General features: G+C 47.0%; 1 protein-coding gene across 6 annotated transcripts in view; it reads right to left on the reverse strand.

Annotated features, from left to right (window-relative positions):
• The window catches only part of MECR (mitochondrial trans-2-enoyl-CoA reductase), a 38,064-nt gene extending 20,720 nt beyond the window's left edge, over positions 1–17,344 (reverse strand). For 2 of the 6 annotated variants that reach the window (XM_013973781.2, XM_018057207.1), the window contains exons 1-4: positions 17,127–17,344; positions 9,389–9,538; positions 636–733; positions 56–187 (exon numbers count right to left, since the gene is read on the reverse strand). In XM_013973781.2, the coding sequence (XP_013829235.2) occupies positions 56–187; positions 636–733; positions 9,389–9,538; positions 17,127–17,302 (556 nt within the window). In that variant the 5' untranslated portion in view covers positions 17,303–17,344. Of the gene's footprint in view, positions 1–55; positions 188–635; positions 734–9,388; positions 9,565–9,641; positions 9,701–17,081 lie in introns of those variants that run through there. The other 4 variants (XM_018057233.1, XM_005676749.3, XM_005676751.3 and 1 more) reach the window with 4 other exon arrangements.

Here is a 20,571-nt window from a genome sequence, read left to right on the forward strand (position 1 = left end):
GTCTGTGAAATAGGATCTGAAACAACACATGCTGGAGACACCAGCAGAAACTCACCCAAACCAGGATTCGCTGGGATCACCCAGTCTCCTGGCTTCACCCCAGTCACACTGCTGCCCACGGCTACGACCTGTCCAACACCTTCGTTCCCTCCAACAGCAGGCAGCTGGGGAAGGAGGCCGTAGTTTCCTAAGGGAGAAGAGCACAGAGGGTCATCCATGAAGCTTGGGTGGTGAGGGCATGGGCTTCGGAGTCAGACGGACCTCAGCCAGATCTGACCAGCTGTGTGACTGACCAACCTCTCTGAGCCTGAGCCTCTTCATCTGTAAAGGGGGATGTACTCCTCGCGTTCACGGGTTATTATGAGATTAGATAATGTAGCGATTGAGCCCAGCATACTGCCGGCACTTCACAATGGTGGGTTTGCTCCCCCACTGCAATCTTCCTAACTCTAGAAAAGCCTCACATTCCAGGGAGGGGAGGCCAGAGAGGGCTCACACAGTGCGCAGACAGCCTCATCTGGAGAACAGCTGCCGCTAATCACAGGAATTTCACACCCACACCTGGGGAGGAATGAAGACGAGGTGGCGGCTAAGCAAAAAAGCCAATTAGCATAAGCCACAGAAACCAAGGTTACCTTGGATCATATTTATGTCAGATGGATTGATAGGGGCCGCCAGCATCTTCACATGGACGTCTGATCCGCCCACAGCAGCCAGCTCCAGGTTCTTCAGTCTAAGCACAAAGCCAGAGAGATGTTCATGTCACCCAGGCTAGACAGGGAGTCTTTTGCTCAGATCATCTCCCCAAAGTAGGTCAGGCAGCAACATTTTTGAGCTACCATTGTGTGCCCCAGGGATGAGGGTTTTGTTAGGAGAGAGGAGCCAGAAGGAATTCGCACAGGATACAGGTTAACTCTCATTAACTGCAAGTGGACAGTCCTGGTGACCTCTTGACCCCACCACCCACTCCAGGGCAGAAAATGGTTAAAACTCCCGTGGGCCTGGGTTAGCCCTGTGTTGTCCAAACTTGCTTGATTCACCTGGTATATTAATCTTATGGATTCTCAAATCCCAGCTCTGATCCACTGAATCAGAATCTCCGGATAAGGGGCACCCCAAGAACAACTGGGAAACCCTCGCATGGCTCATTTGCTCTCCAGTTTTTCCTTTTGCTCCAACACACATCGGGAAGACATTTCCGTTAGCTGCAGAGTGGTGAGGGAAAAAGAGATGGCTCATGGAGGTGGGAGAGAACTCCCTGGGTGACTGTAGCTTGCCCCCTGGAGAGATGTCCCTTCATGACAAGGATCTGGTCTGTCAGAAAGGATGCTGGATGGAGAGCTGCTGGTCTCAGTGTGAAACTCCACCTCAGAAGGCTTTGTCACCAAGAGCACGTTTCTCCCCTGCTCCAGGCTTCCATTTCTTTCTTTGTAAAATGGGGGCGATGCCACCATCACCTTCCCGTGCACTCGATCACTTCCAAGGGCTCTTTCCATTTCAAGTCTGTGTGGTAACTGCCTCTGCTCATGATGTCTGCGCCCCAGACGTCACGGTCTGCGTCCGCTGGAATGTTGGTTAGCGGGTAAAACCTGCCCAGTGGCAATGCCATGTGCTGCTTTCGTGTTTAATAGAAGGAGGCCTTCCAATCAGAAAGGGCTGATCTGTGTATTATTAACAGACCAATTGAGCCTCATGACTTTTAATTATTAGAGAATCCTTTTCTGTCTCTCTCTACACCTCTAAGACTTACTGTTTGCAGTGTTTTTCTCTGCCCAAATGTACTCGTTAAGTAAGAATTCTCCTTATTTTTACTTACTGAAGGCACATGTACCAGCCAACCAGAGGTTCTCAGCATTAGGCAACAGTGTCACTTCACTAAGCTGATGTAATGCTACCTGCTTCCTGCTGTAATCTGACCTTTTAATTATACCTGAGGCTCCGTTAAGGTTAAAAGCGTGATTTCCAAGAAATGGCTTGTACTGGTAGTAATAAAGGTGACAGGTATTTATGAGGTGTTTATTATACACCAGGTCCTGTGGTAAGGGCTTAACTTTTGTTTCTTGGTAGAGTAAGGCTGGTATTCAGGATCTTTAGTTTCCTGACCACGGATCTAACCTGTGCCCCTGAAGAGGAGGCATGGAATCTTAACCATGGTCTACCAGGGAAATCCCTGTGCCGAAGGATTTAAATGCATAATCTAAGATTCCTGTGACAAAAGTATAAATATTCCCAATTTATCAAGCAGGAAATGAAAGCTCCTGGAAATGATGAAATTACACAGAGTAGGAGAATTGGCCAGACTTCCCTCATAGCTCAGTGGGTAAAGAATCCGCCTGCAATGCAGGAGACCCCGGTTTGATTCCTGGGTCTGGAAGATCCCCTGGAGAAGGGATAGGTTACCCACTCCAGTATTCTTGGGCTTCCCTTGTGGCTCAGCTGGTAAAGAATCTCCCTGCAACGTGGGAGACGTGGGTTCGACCTTGGGTTGGGAAGATCCCCTGGAGAAGGGAAAGGCTACCCACTCCAGTATTCTGGCCTGGTGAATTCCATGGACTGTATAATCCATGGGGTCGCCAAGAGTCAGACATGACTGAGCAACTTTCACTTTCACTTTCAGGAGAATTGATCAGGGTGGGGTTTATCTACTTTCAAGGTGCTCTTATTTACCTTGCTTAAATCCAGCAGCTGAAATTAGCACAGGAATCCCTCTGAAGGCCTACAAGGACCTCCAGGGACCCACCCTGGGAATCCTTGTACTGGATTATGACCAAAGAAAGAAGGGCCATGGGCTTCCCAGTTGGTGCTAGTGGTAAAGAATCTGCCTGCCAATGCAGGAGACGCAAGAGATGTGGGTTCGATCCCTAGGTTGGGAAGATCCCACCTGGAGGAGGAAAATGGCAACCCACTCTAGTATTCTTGCCTGGAAAATTTCATGGACAGAGGAGCCTGGTGGGGTGCAGTCCACGGGGTCACAAAAAGAGTCAGATATGACTGAGCACAGCACACACACAAGGGAGGACACGCTTTACCATGACTGTTCAGTTCAGTTACTCAGTTGTGTCCGACTCTTTGCAACCCCATGGACTGCAGCACGCCAGGTTTCCCTGTCCATCACCAACTCCTGGAGCTTACTCAGACTCATGTCCATTGAATCGGTGATGCCATCCAACCATCTCATTCTCTGTCGTCCCCTTCTCCTCCCGCCTTCAATCTTTCCTAGCAACAGGGTCTTTTCAAATGAGTCAGTTCTTTGCATCAGGTGGCCAAAGTATTGGAGTTTCAGCTTCAGCATCAGTCCTTCCAATGAATATTCAGGACTGATTTACTTTAGGATTGACTTATTGGATCTCCTTGCAGTCCAAGGGACTCTCAAGAGTCTTCTCCAATATCACAGTTCAAAAGCTTCTGTTCTTTGGCACTCAGCTTTCTGTATAGTCCAACTCTCACATCCATACATGACCACTGGAAAAACCATAGCTTTGACTAGATGGACCTTTGTTGGCAAAGTAATGTCTCTGCTTTTTAATATGCTGTCTAGGTTGGTCATAGCTTTTCTTCCAAGGAGCAAGTGTTTTTTAATTTCATGGCTGCAGTCACCATCTGCTTTTGGAGCCCAGAAAAATAAAGTCAGCTACTGTTTTCACAGTTTCCCCGTCTATTTGGCATGAAGTGACAGGACTGGATGCCATGATCTTAGTTTTCTGAATGTTGTTTTAAGCCAACTTTTTCACTCTCCTCTTTCACTTTCATCAAGAGGCTCTTTAGTTCTTCTTCACTTTCTGCCATAACGGTGGTGTCATCTGTGTATCTGAGGTTATTGATATTTCTCCTGGCAATCTTGATTCCAGCTTGTGCTTCACTCAGCCCAGCATTTCGCATCATGAATTCTGTATAGAAGTTGAATAAGCAGGGTGACAATATACAGCCTTGATGTATTCCTTTCCTGATTTGGAGCCATTCTGTTGTTCATGTCCAGTTATAACTGTTGCTTCTTGACCTGCATACAGATTTCTCAGGAGGCAGGTCAGGTGGTCTGGTATTCCCATCTCTTGAAGAATTTTCCACAGTTTGTTGTGATCCACATAGTCAAAGGCTTTGGCGTAGTCAATGAAGTGGAAGTAGATGTTTTTCTGAAACTCTCTTGCTTTTTCGATGATCCAACAGTCATCCACGATGACCATCCACCATGACCCACGGTGATCCATGATCCATCGTGGGTGGGTGGGTGGCCTGCTGCAGGGTCGGGGCCCTGAGTGCGGCAGTGCTTGCACGGGGCCTTTTAAAGGAGGTCGCCATTACCTTCATTACCTCCACTGTAGTTTGGCCTCAGTCCAAACAACAGGGAGGGAACATACCCCTGCTCATTGGAACAAGACCCAGTTTCCCCTCAGTCAGTCTCTCCCATCAGGAAGCTTCCATAAGCTTCTTATCCTTCTTCATCAGAGGCCAGACAGAACGAAAACCACAGTCACAGAAGACTAATCAAACTCATCACATGGACCACAGCCTTGTCTAACTCAATGAAACTATGAGCCATGCTGTGTGGGGCCACCCAAGACGGGTGGGTCATGGTGGAGAGGTCTGACAGAATGTGGTCCACTGGAGAAGGGAATGGCAAACCACTTCAGTATTCTTGCCTGGAGAACCCCATGAACAGTATGAAAAGGCAAAAAGTTAGGACACTGAAAGATGAACTCCCCAAGTTGGTAGGTGCCCAATATGCTACTGGAGAAGAGTGGAGAAATAACTCCAGAAAGAATGAAGAGATGGAGCCAAAGCAAAAACAACAGCCAGTTGTGGATGTGACTGGTGATGGAAGTAAAGTCTGATGCTATAAAGAGCAATATTGCATAGGAACCTGGAATGTTAGGTCCATGAATCAAGGCAAATTGGAAGTGGTCAAACAAGAGATGGCAAGAGTGAACATCAACATTTTAGGAATCAGTGAACTAAAATGGACTGGAATGGGTGAATTTAACTCAGATGACCATTATATCTACTACTGTGGGCAATAATCCCTTAGAAGAAATGGAGTAGCCCTCATAGTCAACAAAAGAGCCTGAAATGCAGTACTTGGATGCAGTCTCAAAAATGACAGAATGATCTGTTCATTTCCAAGGCAAACCATTCAATATCACAGTAATCCAAGTCTATGCCCCAACCAGTAATGCTGAAGAAGTTGAAGCTGAATGGTTCTATGAAGACCCACAAGAACCTTCTAGAACTAACACTCCAAAAAGATGTCCTTTTCATTATAAGCGGCTGGAATGCAAAAGTAGGGAGTCAAGGGATACCTGGAGTAACAGGCAAATTTGGCCTTGGAGTACAGAATGAAGCAGGGCAAAGGCTAACAATTTTGCCGAAGAGAACGCCCTGGTCATAGAAAACACCCTCTTCCAACAACATAAGAGAAGACTACACATGGACATCACCAGATGGTTATTACCATGACTGAAAAACAGCTGCAATCTATCAAAATAATGTAGAAACACTCTCTACAGAAAATGGTTAACTAAGAAGAAGTTGATGACTAGGGCAGAGAGAATAAAGAAAGGGCTTTTTTCCCCCCTTGTAGGTTAAGTATTAAGAAATGTATGTATTTATACATATCTGGAGGAGGGAGAGTCCTTGTAACAATAACAACTACTGTTCGAGTGCGCACCAGCCAGGCGCTCAGCTAAGTGCTTTCCATGCGAGTTTTCATACAATTATTCTGACTGTATAGCTGAGGAACAAAGGCACCAAAGAGGCAGACAACTTTTTTAAGGCCCCCTGAAGTAGTAAGTGGCTGATCTGAATTGAACCTGGCAATGTGATACTGGAGAAGCCAGCTGGTGAAGGGCTGACCCCAGACCAGGCAGAGGAGGCTGTAGGAGGAGCGCCGGTTTGGAGCGGTAGGTGTCTTCAATCCTTGCCTGGGGAGACGAAGGGGGCCAGCCTCCCCTCCCAGGATAAGCAGGAAGGCCTCAGCCCAGAACACATGTAGAAATCTGAATTGCAGAGAAAAATCCTGCCCGGAGCAAATGGATCGTGGCCTCGTTGTCCTTTTGTATTATCCACACTGCTTCTCTCTTGCATTGCGACAAATAATCAGTTTTTCTGTAAGCTGACAGAGTCTGTGCACTCAAGCTACTTAAATACATTTTTTTCCTGCACATTTTCTACATGTTCCTCCCTCAGCCCAGGATTCTTTTTTTCCACAGCTTCTTTGCGAAGTGAGAAATTCAACTCACCCTTTAAGACCTGGATGAAATTTTACTTCTTTCAAGGCATCTTTGACCCTCTTCTTAGGCTCAGCAGTAATAAAAATCACTTGCTGCACTCTGAGTGCCCCCATTACATGGACGGTGTGACTGTCTCTACCATTTAAGACCGTCTTACACAAGGTCATTGCTTTCTACTTTACGAAGTTTTTTCAAGCATTCTTTAACCCATCACAACAAGGCATAAGTTCACATTCCTTTTCCAACTTCTGGGGCTAGACATACTGCAGAGCTCAGGCTCATGTGTTATCTGCAACCCACCCTGGGGGATGGACAGCACTCCCAACAGACATTGTTTCTGCAGCAAAATGTAGGAATATGCACATGAAGTGGATCAAATAGTGACTATATAAAAATTTCACTTTAGATCAGCTTTTGCCTCCAAAAGAGTTATGGAAAAAAAAACAAAAAACAAAACAAAACTGTTGATTTTCAGAACTTTCTGAATTTTGGAGTGCAGATATGAATTTGGATTCGAATCCAAGTCTTTTAGACTCAGTTCAGGGTTCTTTTCACTTATCACTGAGTTTTACAGTCAGAATATATGTTGTCTCCTTATTCGACTGTGAGCTCATGGTGGGCACGAGCTTAACTAAGCTCATGCAGTGTTTAGCAGTGTCTGGGACCAAAACAGTGGTTGAGAATGCTTCTTAAAGAAATAATCTTATTTTCCTCTTAAGTGAGAAAATGTAGTGTAAAGGTAACAGACATTTAGGGAATCATGGGCAAAGCTCACAGCACAGGGACTTAGCTATTAAAGGGGTATTTACTCTTTTTAGTCCTGGGCTGTTTAGGAAAATACTGGTGTAGGATGGGTACAAATAAAAATGGATATTATCCTTAAGGGAGTTCAATCTAAGCAAAAACCCACACCTCTTTTCCTCAAGGGAAAGTGCAGATCAAATCTGTACTGAGACTGTAATTCTTAAAAATCTAGATGACCATAGATAAGAATATAAGTAGATCTCATAAAGAAGGCTGACCACTGAAGAATTGATGCTTTTGAACTGTGGTGCTGGAGAAGATTTTTGAGAGTCCCTTGGACTGTAAGGAGATCAAACCAATCAATCCTAAGGAAAATCAATCCTGAATATTCATTGAAGGACTGATGCTGAAGCTCCAAAACTTGGGTGAAAAGCTGACTCACTGGAAAAGACCCAGATGCTGGGAAAGTTTGGGGGCAGGAAGAGAAGGGGGGCATGAGATGATCAGATGGCATCACCGACTCGATGGACATGAGTCTGAACAAACTCTGGGAAACAGTGAAGGACAGGGAAGCCTGGTGTGCTGCTGCAGTCCCCAGGGTCACAAAGAATCGGACACGACTTAGCCACTGAACAACAACAAGATCTCAGTTCCTAGATGAAGGGTAGAACATGGATATGGAGTTAAAGAGGCAGTTCTGAGTGTGAACCCTACCTTGGTTATTGACTGGCTAGCTGAACCTTCCTGGAGAAGGAAATGGCAACCCACTCCAGTATTCGTGCCTGGAGAATCCCAGGGACGGGAAACTGGTGGGCTGCCATCTATGGGGTTGTACAGAGTCGGACACGACTGATGTGACTTAGCAGCAGCAGCAGCTGAACCTCACAGTAGTCTTCCGTGGAATGGGAGCACACTAGAAGTCAGCTCACAGATTAGATGAGTTGCAGACAGAAAGCACTTGCTAGAGTATCTGATATACAGCAGAGGCCAACAAATGGCAGCTGTTGCCAGCTGTGGGAACATCCAAGGAAATCTTTGAAAAAGCTGGGTATATACCTCTGGAAAAATAATCACCGAATCACTCAAAGGAAGAAGGCAACTTTTTGGAAAATCTGAGTAAATTTAATTCAACAAATATTTAGTGATGGTCCTACTAAGTGCCAGGTACTGTGCCAAGGGCTTTAATGATGGTAAAAAAAAAAAGTATCTCCTGCCCAGGAGCTTGACGGCGTGGGGACTCAACGTTTGAAAACACTGGGACTGGCTGGAGGGAGAGCAAAGGGTTAGCACAGGGACTTTGGAAGGTGTGACACGTTAGCAGGAACTTCAAGGATAAACAAAAGTTTATGGGGTGGACCGAAAGAAATATTCCTGCCAGTAGGAATGGCAGAGAGTCTATCCTGACTGTGGGCCAGGCCCAGATGCAGTCTGGACTGGAGCTGTGGGAATGGAGAGAAGAATTTGATAACCTGGAATCCCTTTAATAAGAAATGGCATTGATGTCATTGGGTGACTGATTCCACAGAGTGGCTGAGGATCTTTCAGGGCTCCCAGACTTCTGGTTTGGGCAACCGGATGTTGAGATAGGGGGAAAGAAGAGTGGCTTGGAGTGGGGAGGAAGGTGTTACATCTGCAGCCTGAAGCAGGTGGCCAGAAGTGTGCTGTGGAGGAGAGGTACTCTGTGCTGGCTGCTTGGGGCTGGGAGGCAGCTGTGTGTATGTGGAACCTAGGGTAGTAGGTAAACTTATTCTGGGTGATCTGTCTGGACAGTTAAACTACAATGTTAACAGCTTCTTGAGCTCCAGATACTGTGCTTATTAGCTTTATATACAAGACAATGTTTAGTCCTCAAAATATCTGGACAGTGTTTTATCATCCCAATTTTCAGATGGGAACTGCAAGTCAGAGAAGTTAGGTAAAAACTTGCCCAAGGTTTAACAGTAAGTGGCAAGACTTGATTTTAAGCTTGACCCCAAAGCTCAGACTGTCCAACGCTAAGCCGGTACTCCCTACACTGTGGGTGTGGAATCTTCGTCCTGGGAGATACTATGAGGTATTCCTTGGGGCACAATACTTTTGGGCAACGCTGCCTACTAAACTCCCTTTATAAGATTCAGACTGCACATTAGAGTCACGAAGGCTCTGAAAAGTCCTCCTGGGAAGAAACCCACATGGCTTTGCGTCCTCCTGTGTTCCAGGGTCAGCTTGGACGGGAACTCTACCCTCACAGCACACAGGGGAACCATCTGCCTCCAAATGGCAATTTAAAAAGCGCTGCAACCCACTCCCAGTTCTCTTCTTTGTCTTGTGGGAGCCTAGCTGTGCGGCAGGAGGGGCAGGGCGAGGGGCAGGAGATGGAAAGTTGAAGCTGCAAACACAGGTGGCTGAGGGCGGGGACGGGCCTGCCACAGGCTGCTTACCCAGGGGCAGGCGGGGGTTGGGGGAGAGCTGTGTTGGTCCAGCTGCCGCGCACCGGGGAGACCAGCCCCAGCCTGCTCCACGGAATGCCATCAATGCCAGACACTGCTGTTCCTGCAGACAGTTCTAACTGCGTCGTCAAGGACACCGCTCTGCAGAGACAGGAAGGAAAACCGGGCTGGGTCTAAATTCCAGGAGCTGAACCTTGAGTGTAATGATAGCAATTTCTTCCTTGTTTTTCATCTTTCAACTCACCAAAGGAGTGGGTGGCTGTGTTATGGAGTGCAAGCGAGGCACCCCAACACAGCCTGGCTGGATCTCAAGTCACTTTCCCAAGACTGTTCAGTGCCGTCCCCCGTGAGCGTGATGGCGCCACGCAACTCAGAGCGCTGCCTCTGCCTTCACTTGACAGATCCCAGACGGGATAAGGTCACAATGGCTCCTTTGAGGCCAAGGCTGTACACCTGTGATGCCATATGAACTACAAGGGAAACAAAAGCAGGCAGAAGAAAGAGCCTTTTGAGAGGCGGGGAAAAGAGGCCAGTACTCTGGGGACTGGCTCGGTTATGCTGGCTGTGTTGGATGGGCACCAGCCAGCTCTGTTAAGATATCTTTCCCGCCCTCTGCATTTAATTAGCAACCATTTGTCCTTATCCTGCATCTTCCACTCCATCACCTCAAAGTGCTTTGCAGGAAGAGCTGTCCTGGGTCAGGGAGACTCTCTCCTCTGCTCGTCACAGAGAGCCAAGAATGTGCGCTCCAGCACAGGGCGCTGGGTGAAGGCGACCGATGTCCTCTGTGGCTCTCAAGGGGCCATCTCCAATCCCCGTAGTCACACGCGTGCCACCTTCTGTGATTTAGTAAAGTGCTAGGTGTGCTGGGTACACTGTTGTGGGATTTGATTTTACCATTAATAAGCAGGGCACAATTGGGCCACCGTGGAGTAATGAAGTTCTCCAGCTCGCCCCCCAGCAGGAGATGCTGGTGGCTGCAATTGGTGGGGTTTGGATGGAGTCCTGGGCTCTCAGGGAAGGCGCCTTTCAGGGGGCAAAGCTCACGGTGTTCCATGGTGTGCAGGCACTCCTGCCTGCCTCCCTGTGCCTCTTCTGGTGACCCCACCTCAGAGTCCTCTGGCCCTCCCACCGTTCAGGGCTTTTCTTCTGAAGAACAATCACTTTGAATGGAAGGGAATCAGAGACTGAGGGCAGCTTCTGGAAGGTTCTACTCAGGACTGACAAAGAAATCCTCTCTCTATCCTCTCAAACTCCTTCTTTCCCTCCACTAAGGTTACCCGATAGCTTGCAGGCCTCCAATATTCTACACCTGCTAACATCAGGAAATCTGCCTGAAGGAAGCTGCAGAGGGTCTGCTGCTTAGTTTGATGAGGGCTAATAGCAGTAACCTCAGATACGCAGATGACACCAACCCTTACAGCAGAAAGTGAAGAGGAACTAAGAGCCTTCTGATGAAGGTGAAAGAGGAGAGTGAAAAAGCTGGCTTAAAGATTAACATTCCAAAAACGAAGATCACGGCATCCAGTCCCATCACTTCATGGCAAACAGATGGGGAAGCGGGAGAGACTTTATTTTCTGGGGCTCCAAGATTACTGTGGACAATGACTGCAGCCATGAAATTAAAAGATGCTTGCTCCTTGGAAGAAAAGCTATCACCAAGCTAGACAGTGTATTAAAACGCAGAGACATTACCGACAAAGGTCCGTCTAGTCAAAGCTATGGTTTTTCCAGTAGTCATGTCTGGATGTGAGAGCTGGACCATAAAGAAGGCTGAGTGCCAAAGAATTAATGCTTTCAAACGGTGCTGTTGGAAAAGACTCTTGAGAGTCCCTCGGACAGCAAGGAGATCAAACCAGTCAATCCTAAAGGAAATCAATCCTGAATATTCATTGGAAGGACTGATGCTGAAGCTCAAATACTTTGGCTACCTGATGCGAAAAGCCGACTCACTGAAAAAGACCCTGATGCTGGGAAAGATTGAAGGCAGGAGGAGAGGGGGCAACAGAGGATGAGATGGTTGGATGGCATCACCGACTCAATGGACATGAGTTTGAGCAAGCTCCAGGAGATGGTGAAGGACAGGGAAGCCTGGCGTGCTGCAGTCCATGGGGTCGCAAAGAGTCGGACATGACTGAGTGACTGAAGAACAATTCTCTGTGTTGCCTCAGAGAGGAAGATGGGGCCACAGCCTGCAGCCGCTTTTGTCTCTTTGCTGGGTATGATGACAACACAGCCCCTGCCTGGTGGGCTGCTGACTTTGGTGGCAAAGGGGCCCCTTGGTGAAATCTTGTGCCCAGGATCCCTTATTTCAAGCCACACCCTTGCTCCCGGGACGGGTGCCAGAGCAAATCCTGGTGAGCAGGCTGTCTGCTTCAGCTTCCCAGACTCGTCAGAACTGGACAATTGTGGAATCAGAGGACTCAAGCCTCATAATCATTTCCATGGATGCAGGATTACATTGAGAAGGATGCTGAGGCCTTGTCTTGTCTTGGCAGAAAAAAGTGTTGTTTGGGGAGAATGAGACAAAGAGGAGTGTACGTTTTAAGGTACATAGAAAAGGGAGCTATGAAGCTTTGTCACTGGCTTTGACACAGAAGACAAAGGTTGGGGGGGATGGCACTCATGCCTTTTTTTTTTTTGGTCACATGGCACAGCATGTGGGGATCTTAGATCCCTGACCAGGAATCAAATCCACACCCCCTGCAGTGGAAGTTCAGTCTTAACCACTGGACCACCAGGGAAGTCCCATGAATGCCCATGTTTACTACAGCTGACCTTGGTCAATCCCTTTATCAAAAAATAACTGGAAAAAAAAAAAAAAAGAACAGCACAGGGAACTATATTCAATACCCTGTAATAAACCACAATGGAAAAGAATATTAAAAAATATATATATATAACTGAATTACTTTGCTATACACCAGAAACTAACATAACATTTTAAACCAACTATACTTCAATTAAAGAAACCAACCCAACCCCGCTCCCTCCCCCCAAGACAAAAGCAAAACAAGAACAACAAAACTGAAAAGAAGGGAGACTGGCCTGACATCCTCACTCTACCAGTGAGTGGCGAGGTTGGGACTAGTGCTCTCGCGAGTGGTCCCGGATGACATACCATGAGCCGCAGATTAGCCTCCTGTTATCTCTGCTCTTGCTTCTCTAAAATGAAGACCCTTTCCACCATTCAGGCGGGGAGAGGCCTGGACCACACAGGAGCTGCTAGGAGAGGCCAGACAGGAAGAACTGGCGCTCCCCAGGCCGCATCTAGGGACAGTTCCTTGGAGGTGTGCCGCCACCTTTGACTGTCAGAGGCAAGAGTGAGGAGATGGGGGTGGAAGGACTGGGCCCTAAACCTGGCTGCGCGGGGTGAAGTCCAGAGGGAAGGTAATGTAAAGTGCGTCACAGGATATGAAATCCAGCTGGGGTCTGAATCCTGTGACCAAGGCTCGTCCCTTCTGAGCCTCTTTCTGCAGATTCCTCCTTCAAGGACCACATACTGAGCGCACTCAAGGCGTGTCATCAGTCAGACACACCACATTTTCTCTCTCCTCTGGGCTTCTGCCCATGCAGGCTCCTCTATTTTCACTCCTTGTTTACGGCCCCAGATTGTCTGGGGGACTCAGCTGAGACCTTGTGTCTCCAGAGACAGCACTCTGACAGGGTTGGGTGTTCCCCTTCTATGTGTCCATAGAGTCTATCACAGCACTTACCTCTGGACCATCTCTTGGACTGGAGTGTGAGCTCCTGGAGGGCAAAGTCTACGGATTATTCACCTCAGTACCCAGCACTTAGTAGGCCCTCAAAGAACAAATGCTGGCTCACATCGTAGGCGCACAGTGAGTTCTGTCCCCTCTGTCTTCACTCACGACCACAGTGAAGAGCTCCAGGAGACCAACAAACAAGCAAACAAATCCAAGTTCTTTCAACAGGGTGCCAAATGAGAATGCTAAATTTTTTTTCAAACTACTGTAATTCTGGTTTAAAAACCAAGTCACTTGCATAGAGCTTCAGTTTTAAACATTGACATCAACTGTAAAAAAAGAAGAAATCCCCTGAGAGTAAACAGTGCCCTAGAGTGAGAACTCACTACCTACACAGCCTGGGAGCCCACCACCTGCTCCCCCTAATTCCATCTGGCTAAGACAGAATGGGTATTTGTCCAAAGGCTTCACAGCTTTATTTCATTCTGTGCTAGCAGCAGGCAGGTGAGAAAGCCATGATGACTACGATGCTGTTTTATGAAAGCTTCAGGATCCTGAAAAGGGGATGAGACAGAACAGCACTCCTACCATCTTCCCCAGGGATGGGGTGCGGAGGGGGGTGCTGCCCTTCCAATGAAGAGCAGAGACTTGGGGTCACCTGAATGACCAATAATTTCACCTTCTCTTCTGATCTTATTTCCAACTTTATACTCCATCTCATGCTCAAAAAACATTTGAGATGACGGTCATTGTTTCTTCAGGTCTATGTCTATATCATGGGCTGTTAGTAAAGTGACATCCTAGTTGTGTGATCTCGGGCAAGTGACTTTCAAGTGTCTTGAGCCTCACTTCTCTTATCCGTAAAATGGTGATAGCAATGACCAAAACTGGGTTACTGTGATTTTAAAAATCCATAACATATGTGGGGAACTTAGCTCAGTTCCTGCCACTTAGTAGGTACACAGTAAATGAGAGCTGTCATTAGCACAAGATCCAGAGAATGGCAAGTTCTAAAAGGGGACTTGTAGGAAATAAAGGAAAGTGGACACTGGAGTTTCTGGGAATTATCTGATAGAGAATCTAGAACTCTGCACAAGGGGTGATGGTCGTGGGGACCTCTGAAATTTCTGGACTGTTTGTAATTCTCCCATGTTTGTCATTTTCTCCCACAGTCATATTTCATTTAGATCAGCAGTTTAATTCTTTACTTGAAAAAGACCCAAGTGCTTATTTAGGGGATTCATTTGGGGGTAAAAGAAAGAAACTTACTAAGAGACTAAAGGGAAAGGCCTTGGCAGAGAACAGCTGGAATGTTTGGGGGCAAGAGGAATAAAGAGAGGGACACTCAGAATGTTGACAGGAGAACAGGAGGTCCCTGGAGGCCTCATTCTGAGGAGCTCTGCCCCTGACTCAGACCTGAGCAAACTCTTCCTCCCTGCTGTGCCCAGAACTCGGCCCACAGTGTAAGCATTACGAGTCACATCAGGTCGGGGAACACTCTGCTGGGACTCTGCTCAGACACCGTGACCCCACTCAGTGTAACCTGACACATCCAGTCACCGGGATGTTTAAAGGACACCTGACTCTGTGACAGTGTGGTTACCCTAAACCACCTGACAGGACAACAGAGAGGAGAATCCCAGTCTCTGGCCTCAGTCCATGCTTAGGTCACCTGAATCTGGGTCAGAAGGGAAGGCTGTCCTTTAGGGGCAGAGAGAATTACTGCCTGCCTCAGTCTGTACCCACAGGACAATGGTTTTCAACCCTGGCTGGGGCATCAGAGTTGCTTAGATGATGGAGACTTCCCTGGTGGTCCAGTGTTTGAAAATCCACGGGGCAATACAGGGGATGTGGGTTTGATCCCTGGCTGGAGAACTAAGATCCTATATGCCGCGGAGCAACTAAGAACATGCACTGCCAACTACTGAAGCCGCACGCTCCAGAGCCCGCGTGGCACAACCAGAGTCAGTGTGCTGAAGTGAAAGATCTCGCATGACACAATGAAGATGCCACGTGCCACAGCTAAGACCAAACACAGCCAGGTAAATAGTACAATGCTTCGTGGAAAGACTGTGCTTTGGACTTCTGGGAAATGATCAGGGTTCCACACAAGGAGATAAGAGAAGCTCTTTTTCCTAAGTGGTATCTGCAACCAGATCAGTCTGCTCTATATCAGCTTCCCTGGCTCTCCAAGGGGTGGGAATCTATCAGGAGGCAGCTGCGCTTGGCTGCCTAACCTTCCCATGCCTCTCTCAGGGTCCCTGAACATCAGAGACACCTGCCTCATCACCACAGAACTCAATAAAAGGTACACTTATTACAGAAACTAGATTCAGATTCAACTAATATTTTTGGAGCTCCTTTTCTGTGGTGGGCCCTGAAGCAGACACATAAAAACTGCAAGCCTGTGAAAGGCACTACCTCGTCCTCACTAGGGGTGTGTTCCTGGAAAAAGAGTGTTCATCAGAGCTTTACCAACTCATGACAGCAGTCCTCAGTGGATGTCTTCCCAACACGGTGATTTATCACCTATGATCAACATACAAACTGGGGTTTACTGACTGATGTATATTCTCAAAATTTCAATTGCTCTAATCGAGTGCATGACCATGCACTGATATCTGAGGCTTATCCTCTTCAGCTGTCAAAACATCTAGCTTGTATTTTTTAAGTAAAAATATGGAACACGTCACAAATTTGCATGTCACCCTTGTGCAGAGACCATGGTAATCTCTGTATCATTTCAATTTTAATATCTGAGCTGCTGAAGCCAGCACTCTAGCCTGAATTTGAATCATAAAAATAATTCCTTGTTTGTCTGTCATTTGGAAAGCAATCAAACCATTTGCTGGGAATCAAAGAGTTTTAAACAAGGGACTGTGAGAGAGTATGCAGGTACTTTTTGGTGAAGAGCATTCCTTTTATTGAAGCTGATTAGCACTATGAGCTATAACTCCATTTTTAAATATGGTAAAACTGAAGCTCAGAGAATCTCAGTAACTTGTTAAACACACACAGCTAGGACAGGGAAGGCAAGGACTTGACCCCAGCTCTTCTCATTTCCAGATCCGTGCTTCTACCCTCGTACCACTAGTGGACCTCAGTAGGTCTTCTGCATGGCTATAAGCACTTATGTGCAGATGTATAATTGTTGAAAATTCACATACTGTTTTTTTCAGCCACATGCAAAAATCATGGATTAAGATCCAACAGAATTTTAGGATATAATCACAAAGGTAACAAGGGCTCAGAGGGGCTGAGTGATTTGTCCAAGATCAAACAGCTACTAAGAGGCCAAGCCTGTATTTGATCTTAGGTCTGTATGGCTCCAAAACAGGAGCTCTTTTTAACTAGCTAAAGGCACACACACAGTGTACTGGAGAGGAAATCACATGAGACAGGATTCAGAAGCCAAGAATTCCTCTGTTCCAATTTTTATTAGCTAAATCACTTTGGACAAGTCACTTGCCTTCTGCAAACTGGAAGCAATGATCTCTGATCTACTTCACTATGAGAAGTGAAGATCCAAATGGATAAAAAAGTATTCTGAAAATTCCTTCCATAAAACAATAGAGCATAGGAATTCACGTAGGCCAGTCAGACAGCTGTGGGTTCAAAAATTCTGACTCTGCCACTTACTGGCTTGTGTGATCTTGGACAAGTGATTTTACTTCTCATGTCTCCATTTTCTCATCTGCAAAATGGGGCTAAATCAAGTATCCGCACCAAAGGGTTGTTGTGACGATTAAATGAGAGCATCCATTTATATACAGATTGGCCCACAGAGTACAGGATCAGCGAACGTCAGCCACTGTCACCGTAACTGTGCCTGCCAGGTTTTCAACTTCCTCAAGCACGGACTTTCTGAACTACCACACCTGGACAACAGTTTCCTATTATTCTCTGCCTTCCTCCTCTGGCCTTGACCCTCCTTCCCTTTCTAGTCTTCCTTCCCTACAGCCCATCTTAATACCCACCTGCCAACCCCAGTCCCCTTTCCCTATTTCGGCGCCGTGTCTTACTCGACGACCTTGGCTGGGTCCCCGTGGTGTCCATAGACCAGCGCCCGGACCCGGGAAGGCTCGGCAGAGGCAGAGAAGGAGGCGGAGGCAGGCCGTCGGCGGCGGGACTCTGGGAGCAGCCTCTGCCCCAGCTGGGCCGGGGCTCGAGCCCTGCAGAGCGCTCCGCAAACCCACATGTTCCGTCCAGTCAACTCAGAGCCAGACGCTGCGAGATACGTCATCTTCCAGCGACCGCTCGCCTGCACCCGGCCCCGCCCCCCGGGTGACCACGCCCCTCGCTCCTTTTAAAGGGCTGTCGCGGTCCTCCGCAGCTGGCGCTGGCGCTAGGTGAAACTCCCTGGGAAACCAGGAGTAGTCGGCGGAGGGAGTTAGGGGAGTCTCGGGGACTCTGAGCCTCCCAGGGTTGAACTCCTAACAATGAACGTTAGAAACTGGCTTAAAGCTGGGACTGGCTTAAAGTCTGCAATTGATGTTTGATTTGGGGGAAGACAGTTTCCCCTCCCCTGGCCTCAGTTTCTCCTCACAGTGAACATAGCGCTCACTGTGTTCAAATGAGGCGTTATTTCATTTAATCCCAGCTGTCCTCTAACAGCGTTGGGTGGCAAACCTTACTTCCCTACACTAAGTAGAGTAGATGTAAGTAGATGTGGAGGTACGAGTACTGGGTTTGGAGTTAGATGACAGGTTCAAATCCTAGACCTGCCGCTTGTTAGCTTGGCCACCTCGGGCCAACGATTGAAACTGTGAGACAGCTTTCTCATTCCTTGTTGTTGTTCAGTCACTCAGTCCTGTCCAACTCTTCGTGACCCCACGGACTCCAGCACACCAGGCTTCCCTGTCCTTCACTATTTCCTGGAGTTTGTTCAAACTCATGTCCATGGAGTCAATGATGCCATCTGATCATCTCATCCTCTCTTGTCCCCTTCTCCTCCTGCCCTCACTCTTTCCTAGCATCAGGGTCTTTTCCAGTGAGTGCCCCCTCTTCGCATCAGGTGGCCAAAGTATTGGAGCTCCAGCTTCAGCCTCAGTCCTTCCAGTCAATATTTAGGACTGATTTCCTTTAGGATTGACTGTTTTGATCTCCTTGCTGTTCAAGGGACTCTAAAAAGTCTTCTCCAGCACCACAGTTTGAAAACATTTGTTCTTCAGTGCTCAGCCTTCTTTATGGTCCAGCTCTCACATCTGTACATGACTACTTGAAAAACCATAGCTTTGACTAAAGCAGACCTTTGTGGAAATGTGGTGTAAAGAGGTGTAACCCAAGAAAGATGCTTATCACATTATTTGTGGAAGGAAGACACAAGCATAACTAAAACCCGAATTAAATATTAGGGCATGACAGAGGGCACTTTTGGAGTCTGAAGGAGAGAGGTGTTTTGGGACTGAGGTGGGGGTGGGGACTCTTGAAGGAGGTGGTGTTGGAGACAGTCCTGTGACTCAGAGTCTTCAATATGTATGAGAACCACCTGAAGTCCCATCTCAGACCTGAATTAGAATCTTGGGGAGGGATCCAGGAAAATACATTTTTAATATATTTTTTAAAAATTTAACTTAATTTTCATATAATTTCAGATCTGTAAAATAATCATATTCTCTCTATACCTTTATCTAGATTCCCCAGAAATTAACATCATGTGTATGGATGTGAGAGTTGGACTGTGAAGAAGGCTGAGCGCCGAAGAATTGATGCTTTTGAACTGTGGTGTTGAAGAAGACTCCTGAGAGTCCTTTGGACTGCAAGGAGATCCAACCAGTCCATTCCGAAGGAGATCAGCCCTGGGATTTCTTTGGAAGGAATGATGCTGAAGCTGAAACTCCAGTACTTTGGCCACCTCATGTGAAGAGTTGCCTCATTGGAAAAGACTCTGATGCTGGGAGGGATTGTGGGCAGGAGGAGAAGGGGACGACAGAGGATGAGATGACTGGATGGTATCACTGACTCGATGGATGTGAGTCTGAGTGAACTCCAGGAGTTGGTGATGGACAGGGAGGCCTGGTGTGCTTCAGTTCATGGGGTCGCAAAGAGTTGGACACGACTGAGTGACTGAACTGAACTGATAACATGTGTAACAAAATGATCAAAATAAAGAAATTAACAAGTCTGCACAATCACCAAATCTTATTCACGTTTTAATCAGTTATCCCTTGAATATAATTTTTCTTGTTCAGGACCCAATTCGTGATCACGTGTTACGTTTAGTTGCTATAATTCTTCAGGAATCTACATTTCTTTTTTTTTTCTTTTGAATCTACATTTCTTACAAGCAGCTCTCAAGAATTTTCTGATGCAGGTGGCCTGGGGAACAAACTTGAGAAACACTGAACCAAGGCTTAAAAGGATAAGGAAGAATTCCTTTCATTGGGTTTTATTGACCTCAAGGTTGCCAATTTAGAGCCTTTCCTCTGAGGACGAAAAGAAAGTGTCAGGTCAAAGGGCACACATGCTGCATTCTGGCAAACCTGGCTTTGAGTCCTGGCTCTGCCACTGTTTGGCCATTTGATTTGGGACAAGCCACCTGGTCTCCCTGTGTCTCCATTTCCTTATCCTTAAAATGAAGGAAATACTGGTATCTGATTCAAGGTGATTGTGAGCTATTATTCACTTGAAGCATTTAACACAATGTCTGGCATGAAAGTATTGATAACTGTTATCGGGGGTTATTGTAAAGATTAAATGAGAAATATCATCTGTAAAACACCCAGACTGGCTTACAGTACATGCTCAAAAGTGTCTGTACTTTAAACAAAGTTGTTTATTTATTTATTCATTTTTGGCCACGTAGGATCTCTGTTGCTGCGCTCAGGCTTTCTCTAGTCGTGGTGAGCAGGGGCTGCTTTGTTGCACTGCTTGGGCTTCCCATTACGGTGGCTTCTTTTGATGTGGAGCACAGGCTTCAGTAGTTGCGGTTCGTGTGCTCAGTAGTTGTGGTACACAGGCTTAGTTGTTTCACCACATGAGGAATCTTCCGGGGCCAGGGATTGAACCTGTGTGCCCTGCATTGGCAGGTGGATTCTTAACCACTGGACTACCAGAGAAGCCCCTACTTATTTTTATTATTAGAGAAAATTAGTGTTCCAAGGAAGACCAAGTCTTCCTCCCAGTACACACACACACCTCCCCTCCACACACACCCAGTCTTGCCCATCTTTTATTTTCACAGTGACACACAGTTCTATTTCTGTTGGAAGACTCCCTAGGTGACATTGAGCTATTGATTTTATCTTCTTTATGAAACTGGTTCCTCTGAATTCCCTGGGCAGCTCATCCAGGAAGCCTGGAGAGTCACCCAGCCTCAGCCAGCCTGTCTTCCTCTTTGGGGGCTGGATGTGGTCCCCTGGGCATCATGATAGCTCTCATTTTTGGCCCAGGACATCAGCTCTTGTTTGAACTGTGTCAATAATCTTCTTCCTAACTGAAATTCTCTCCCTTCTTTCTCTCTCCATT

The sequence above is a fragment of the Capra hircus genome, chromosome 2 (assembly GCF_001704415.2).
Source record: "Capra hircus breed San Clemente chromosome 2, ASM170441v1, whole genome shotgun sequence".
NCBI lineage: Eukaryota > Metazoa > Chordata > Mammalia > Artiodactyla > Bovidae > Capra > Capra hircus.